At 42.6% G+C, this 7,903-nt stretch overlaps 1 protein-coding gene across 2 annotated transcripts; it reads right to left on the reverse strand.

Annotated features, from left to right (window-relative positions):
• Window positions 1–3,770: 3,770 nt before the first annotated feature.
• Window positions 3,771–7,447, reverse strand: IFT22 (intraflagellar transport 22). Of its 2 annotated transcripts, XM_074596278.1 has the most exons (5): window positions 7,306–7,447; window positions 6,889–6,968; window positions 6,670–6,759; window positions 5,819–6,021; window positions 3,771–4,879 (listed from the first exon to the last, which is right to left on the reverse strand). In XM_074596278.1, the coding sequence occupies exons 1-5, from the start codon at window positions 7,342–7,344 to the stop codon at window positions 4,731–4,733; spliced, it is 561 nt and encodes a 186-aa protein (XP_074452379.1). In that variant the 5' UTR covers window positions 7,345–7,447; the 3' UTR covers window positions 3,771–4,730. The 2 variants fall into 2 exon arrangements, with proteins under 2 accessions (XP_074452379.1, XP_074452380.1); XM_074596279.1 differs by lacking the exons at window positions 6,670–6,759; window positions 6,889–6,968; window positions 7,306–7,447 and adding an exon at window positions 6,195–6,319.
• Between the last annotated feature and the right edge of the window lie 456 nt (window positions 7,448–7,903).

The following is a 7,903-nucleotide window of genomic DNA, read 5'->3' on the forward strand; positions in this document are numbered from 1 at the left end:
ATATATGACTTGAAAGGAAAGCTGCATTTTTTTGGTAAGGTCCAAATGTATTTCATTCGGCTTTGCTGCTAATTCCCAACGTTTGGTTGTAAACAAGTATGATTTTCACCCTGGAAGCCACACATCTGGATTGCACTGCCTGTAACTGTTTTCATCATCACAAGTAGTTATTGGCTTCATAATGTCATGCGTGTGCAGAAAACAGCTTGTAAGAGGTAACCTGAGCAAACTCTGTTTTATAATTGAAGAGCTTAAATGTCTTAAATCACCAGTCTGCAAGACAGCTACAGCCATTAACTTTCTATATATGACCTGAAGTCTTGTAATTCTGCATTTCTAGCCCTGCAGAGTTCTTCTGATTCTAACTGCTCCCTATCAAATTGCCCTGCTGACTCTTTGTGCAGATAGGTCAGCTGTCCAAAGGATGATGTACCAACTACTTTCATGTGAGGTGAACGTGACCTTGAGTAGAGCTGGCCTATAGCCGTAAACCTTTTTGTAGCTATACAATGATAAAACTTGGCAAATAATTTCTGTACATCATAAATATAGTGCTGTAAGCTGTCAGGATTATCAATACTCAATGCCAAGTGACAAAATAATGTTGCACCTCAATAGCTTGTGTTTAAGTAACAGGTTGTTTTCTCACCACACAGTTGGCTTATCCTGGAGTCTTTGGATTCTGCACTGTGGAGGCTGAATGTATTTGAATTAATTAATATTTAAAATGTTGTATGTCCCCGATTCCAGCCTCAGTTTCCCAAACCACGACAATGCAGGTGATCACAGAAAAGCCACTGGAACAAATAGCCACTGAATTCCAGTATGGACAAGGAACAAAAAGAAAGGGACAGGGAACTCAGAGACTTCCCATTTGTGCACAGTTCATACAAAGCAGGGTCTGGGGGTACATGGCTGGTGACAGAACGAGGAGGGGACACGAACTGTTCATTCTAAGGGACTGAGGACACCTAGAGAAGGCTACATTTGTTTGGAGGAATCAAGAAGACTTCACTGGTTCTCTGCCCTCCCTTCCACTTCTTGGAAAGGTCATCCAAAAAGCCTTTCCAAACTTCCAGGCATGGTGGCATGGTCCTCAGTGTGAAAGAGGAAAAATTTTTTTTGCAGCTTTTGCTGCAAATTTGCTGTTATCTTCTGCTCCTAAATTGTTCCTACTCCTAATTAAACCTGTGCCTTGCCAACTGACTTGGGTGTAACCTGTGGCTGATAACCTCATCATCCCAGTTTCCTTTACGCTTGTCTGGGCAATTCTTTGCTCTGACAAGCCGAAGTATGGACAGTGCCATAGAACAGCCGCTTATTAACCACATCGCTTCAAGCAAACAAATAGGACTGCACCCTCCCAGTCTGGGTAACGCCGTGATGTGGCGTTGTTTGAAGCTCTGCAGATGGACTGATAGCACAGGAAAGGCAGGTGTAAAGGGCAGCGGCAGAGACGTAACATATGTTCATCTGGCACTCTCGTACCCCTCTTCTAACTGGGTGTCTCTGTTGACCTGTTTCATAAATCATTAATAAATGATACTTCTGAATAAATATTTTCTCTGTATCTTCTCCAATACTAAGGATTAATTTTGCATGGGTCTATGCATTTACTCTGTTCTTCACCAGTCACAGAAATTAATCTCGTGGCTAGATTTTATGAATGATGTTCCACATTTACTACATATTATGACCTTTTGGATGATATAAAGTCAAGTCTAGGGATCTGTCTTTGGTTCTGTCTGACAGTATTTTTCTTCTCTAATGGACAATGTGTTACAGTATTTAGATACCTGTAATTTACATCCTTTTTTGAGTTTAAAGTAAGATCATGATTAACATTTTATATGAAACAAGGTGGTGAATAGGAGAGTTCATTGACTTTTCAACCTTGGAATCATCCAAACACTGGTTTGCGTTCCAAATAAAATATTTGGTGGGTTTCACACCAGTCTTTACCAGTGTGTATCACAATGTTGCTGTTGGGAAAAACTGAATTTATTAAGGCAGTATATTTTAAAAATTGGCTCCAGCACCACACAGCTGGCAACAAGGAAAAAATAATCTAAGGCAGCATGTAAAAAACTTGTTCTCTAGTTAGACTGTGAATTTTCCAATAACTGCCTCCAATAGACCACCCTATGACACTGATTGCAAACATATAAAGCCTGATTGTTTCAAAAGTCATATAAATAAAATGTAGATGTTGAAATGCCAACCTCCCACTATTCGCCTCCAACCTTTTCTTTTCATCTCTTACTGCTTATTTTGCCTTTTTCTTTCCTGGTGTCCTTCCTCTCACTGATATTTTCTTTCAGTACCTCCCCTCTTTTCCACTCAGAAAGCTTTTAGCTTTAACGGCAGAATAGGAGCCAGCAGACAATGAAAAGAAGCCGGGGCAGCGAATTCTGTGAGCACACCAAGTGCCCAAGAAAAGAACAGTGCAGGTTATTTGTGTGTGCACACACCTTCACATGCCACGCACCTGGTACCAACCTGAGCAAAGCAGCATATCCTTGGAATGGTAGTTCTCTAAAGTATGAGTCGAGCTCCCTGTGTTTTGTTGTGTTATTTGCAGCCATTAGTTTTACAACTTGGAACTGTTCTAAGATCTTTTAATCTTTCACCTCATATACTTTAAATAAAAAGAGCTTAGTAATCAAAGTAAGTAAGTACAAAACACAACTGGGATGAAGAGGCTTTCAGACTCTAGCAGCATCTTAGTTGATTTTGAGCATGATGCTGTAGAAGTGCTTCAAGTAGTTTATGAAAATAGCTGAAAAATCTCCTGCTACCTGAAATAAAACTAACTTATTTTGAGCTGCTACAGTCAATCAATGTTATGCCACTACAATGAATCCTGTTGAAGGGGTCTGACAAAAGAAAGGGAGTGCCAATTTTTTGCCTTGAGACCTGCGGACACTTTTGAGGAGGCCAGGACAAGACCTGAGCTGCTGTGGCAGCACTGCACCCTGGCTGCTCTCTGCTCTCACTGAAGCTTCCTGGAGTGAACCCTGCAGAAAGCCCTGCTTGAAGCCCAGGAGAAAGATGTGTAAACAACTGGGCAGATTTTTGAGGCATCTCTTCCTGTCATCTTGGAAAACAGAGTATTTGCACAAGGACAGGCTACTCATTACTCAGAAAAGACCAAACTATGAAAATAGAAAAAATAGTAGACTAATGAACCTAGATTACTGAAAAACCCAAGAAGCTCTCACTCCTGTTGTCTTGAACTAAAATAGATCAAGCGCTTCCTGTTTTATAACACATTTTCTGTAAAGGATGTTTGCTAAAAGACAGTGTTGGTGAGAGGACAAGGCTGTTTTAACATACATACTTGTAAACCAGCTGCAGCGCAAATAGAGCTGTATGACATGAATATGCAATGAAACAAAATCTGTAAGATTTAGTGCCGTGGGTCAGACATAGTTCTGACAAGTCCTTGATCTCACACTTCACAAGGTGAGCTGCAGTACAAGGGGTAACGGGATGCTTCTCAAGGATTGCTGCAGTTCCTGCTCCCAGTCTGTCTCTCCTTTAAATTATCTTCTGCAAAAGAGAAGTGTGTGTCAGTATGGATACATGCCTCTGTTTTTCATTTCTTTAGCTATTTGGGTCAGTGACAAGTTTTTGTAAACCTCTCTTGTTGGAGCTAATTAGTGTGAAATGTACTACAAATTTATCACTGTTTTCCTTACTGAAAATTAAACAAGGTGATAAGAGCTCAACAAAACCATAATTAACTTTCCCTTTAAGAACAAAAAGGATGCATTTTTAAAATGTTTTTATTGCCTTAGTACTGCATGTTACAAAAAAAATGTCTTCCACAGCAAAACACACTAAGAACAGGGATGAGTGCAAACCAAACAAATCAGGAAGTAAATTATCTATGAAACCACTTATTTCAATGCAACAGGGAACAGTTAATACAAGTTTCAAAACAGCTTTTCCTCCTCTGGAGAATGCAGGACTTTTTTTTTTCTCTATTGGAGCTCCCAACATAGGTCAAAGTATTGCACTACACTGAGATTTCAGTTCTTTTCCACCCAGAGAGACCTAAACATTGTCCCCCAACAACACGTTGATTTTGTTGGAACACAATAAAAATCTAGTCCTGAGAAAGACTGCAACCTACTCTGTCTTGCCAAGGCAATAGTTATGCAATGTGCTCTCTTCATATGCTGGACAGAAAGATATGGAGAACTTGGAACATTAAAATGTGGATTCCACACCATGACTACTTCTCAGATCTCTATTCCAATCAGTTTGTACTGACTTCCAAAAGCAGAACTTCTCCAGGAACACAGCTATCATGAGCACTTTACTCTGATGCTTCAACAGAACTCCATAAATCTTATGTTTTGTCAGGCTTTCTTCTCTTAGCACCTCTACAAAAAGGGATTTTGAAGGGAAGGGATGACTGATACCTTTATCTTTTGGTCCACACTAACATATTAAACAATACCTTCCTGTACCTCTGATGCCAAATAAAACCAAAGTGCAGCTAAATTTACCCAAATTCATGGATGTGCAGCCATCTTTTTGGCACCACAGTTCATCTAATGTCAGCACTTGTTTTTTTCTGGTTAAGTCACAAATTGTGCATTATTTTCTCTGAAGTGTTTATAGGCTGGCAAATTCTCATTGTGAGGACCTGTTCACAGGCTAGTATAGCTTACGAAGTGAAAATAATCCTTTTTCTTCCCTGTTCAGTATTTCTTCTAATGTTATGAGATAATTGACATTTCTTCCCTCTCTCTGCTCTCATCTATGAGGGCGATAATGCTTTTGAAGTATTTCATGAATTCCATCCGGACATCTTCAGGATCATCTTCTAAGTTAGAATGTATTAGTTTTATCTTGTTCAGTGGGTAAGCTTTGAAGGTAAATAAAAAATAATTAGGTATATTCCCTTTATAAAAGAAACATTCACAATCAAGGTCAAGAGACAGCTTATGCTGAAGTCAGTTGGAATTCAGTACTATCCAATGTTTGATATCCCAGATAACACATAACACATGAAGAAGACATGCATCATAGCTTGTTAGCATTACAAACAAATAAAACTCATTGCTAGATTTAATTATTCAAACATTATTATTAAGGCTTAAAGTATTGGGTTTGGTTACACATTCAGTTAGGCAGAATCAAACAATTCATCACTGAATTGCAATTTTACTATTGAAGTGATAGGACGTTCTTTGATTACTTCAAAATTATGGAACGATACTGCTATGTTAAGTATCTATTAAAACATTAATACTTATAATAAATATGTATTTGTTTGAGCACTGGGACACATTGTCCAGAGGGTGTGTTCTCATTTGTATAAACAGCCACAAATAATTTTGCAGTATATAAGGTACCTATTACTAATTTTAAGAGGAAGATTGTTAGCCTTTTATTTCAAAGGGCTCCTATTCTTTTGATTGATAAAATGCAGGCTTAAATGGCCTTAAAAGTATCAGATAACAAAAGATAAAATTCAACATAAGAAACAAACTACTAGTGATGATGACATATAGCTGCAGCATCAGGAGTTCTAATTCCTGTCTCAGCTACATACTCACAGCGTGACCTTAGAGAAGACACTCAAACTTTTCTTGCCTTTACTTTCCCCTTTCTGAAATAGGAATATTGCTCACCTTCTAGATGACCTTTGAAATTAATTATTTCTGGTTTTGCAAAGCACTCTAATATTCTTTGATTGGCAGATTTAAATGAAAAATGCAAGCCATGAGGTATGAACAATTTTAAAGATAAATAGATCAATAAAAACCTCTTGAGTTAGAGACTGAGTTTTCCATCTTCTTACCCAAGGACAGATTTTCTGTGTCGCCTGCACTGCCTGGCTTGTGATGTGCAACTAGGAGACACTGACTATCAAGCAGTGGCTGCTGCTGCACGAAACAGGAGTACCACATTTCAATTTCTTTCAGGTGACTGGGCAGCTCAGGATTGAAGATTATTATTACGCCATGAGAGTCCTTCATCAGAGCTGGCCAGCATGTTTCAAACCTTGAAAAACAGGTGCGTGGAAAATGGTAAGTCTGATAGCTGGAAAACAGAAACATGCACTCAAACTTCCCCAAGTTTTCTTTTTCCCTCCTCAAGAACACGTTTCAGTACTTCTTATTATAACATCAGTAATCTTGACAGTGATGTATCATATTCCAAATATTTTGACTTACCTATTATGTTACTTGGTTCCATGATTTGCTGACAATGTAGTATTTGGTCAAATACTTATTTAAACTTTTTCCCTAAAAATGGATCTGTCCAGTTCTCCATTGTATCTTTTGGAATTAAGGCCTAAATCATATATATACATTGTTTGAAGTCCACTCACATAACAACTTCAAGGAGACAAAGGCAATTACAGAATGGGCCTCTGTCTCCTGTACCTGTAACTTCATTCTAGGAGCTATGGACTTTACTGTTACGCTCACTCCTTATCCAAAATGAAGTTCAGTGTCAGCTGGGATCATGGCAGAGGGTATCAGATGCTTTATAGTAGAAACTATAAAAAAAGAAAATGGGATAAAGAGGCAGAAATGCGCCTTATCTCAAAAAGATCATTTGGTTTAGGCCTTAAGTATGAATATTTTGTGCAAACAGAACTATTATGAATTAAGTAGCCTGGAGGAAGTAATGATGCTGGCTTACTTTTGATCACCACTGCAATCCCACAACTCAAATCGACACCCAGCTCCCTTGCTGTTACCGTTCAAGTTTGGCTTCTCATACTCCAGGATCCTGTGAAAATGAGCAGATATACGATGTGCTATCATTCTCCACACCACCACAACCAGAAAGCGGGACTTTCCGAGGGGCAGACAATGTCAGGGCCTTGGTTCAGTCAGCACGCCGTGAGGTTTTGCTCACCTTACACCTTGCGTCGGGCTGTAGCTGCCAATCCCTTCTGTGCTCTCCGAAACAAAGTTTGCCAACACCGATTTTCCAGACTGGCAAAAAGTGGGAGTGAAAAACATCCATAGGAATTTAATGTGCCACAACGGTGAGCACGGCGTTTATCCAAGCACCCTGCCTTCCCTCCAGCTAAGGCCCCTGTGCGTGCAGGCCTGCCCGCTCCTCCCTCCCGCCCCCAGGGACCCCCCCCAGCCTCCACGGCCGCATCCTCTGCACGGCGATCTCTGAGGCAGACCGCAGGGCCGGCAGCCCTCAGGGGGCAGGCGCGGGCGTTGGGGAGGGCGGTCAAGGGGCCGGGGCGGAGGTAAATAGGGCGTGGGAGACGGAGAGCCGACGGCGGGGAACAGAGACGGGCAGCCGGGGCAGGCTCACCTCGCGCGGCCCCACCAGCAGCACCTTAGCTTTCAACATGGCGGCGGGGGCAGCTCCTCCCGCCCGTTGCCCAGCAACGCGGCCGCGCGGGGAGGCGCGGGGGGAACAGGGGAAGGGCGCGCTACCATTGGCCTTGCCGCCGTCACGTGCCGGGGGGGGGGAGGGCGGTGCGCGCGCGGGCCCAGCCGTCGTGAGGCGGCGCCCCCTCGGACCCGCCCGCCGTGAGGCGGCGCCCGGCGGTGCTGGTGTCGTGCCTCTCGCAGAGCGCGGGGCCGCCGCGGCCTATCGGGTATCCCGGTGGCGGGTTTGTCCCGGAGCGCCTCCTAACGCTGTGGCAGTGGCGGGCTCGGGCCCTTGTGCGCAGCCAGGGCTCCCGTACGCTGCCCGCAGTCGGGTTGGCAGCGCCTCTACGGCCTTAAAGCAGCGTGGCCTGAGGGGACCCCCGGCTTTTGTGGCAGCGGATCCTCCCGCCCGCGCTGGTTTGGGGGAGAGGTGTCCCTTTGGCCTTTCTGTCCTCTGGAAAGCAAGAGTCAGGCTAACAGGTACTAAAGACACTTAAAAATCCCACGCTGCTCATGCACTGATTGTTATCATGAGG

The sequence above is a fragment of the Larus michahellis genome, chromosome 7, assembly GCF_964199755.1.
Source record: "Larus michahellis chromosome 7, bLarMic1.1, whole genome shotgun sequence".
NCBI classification, from domain to species: Eukaryota; Metazoa; Chordata; class Aves; order Charadriiformes; family Laridae; genus Larus; species Larus michahellis.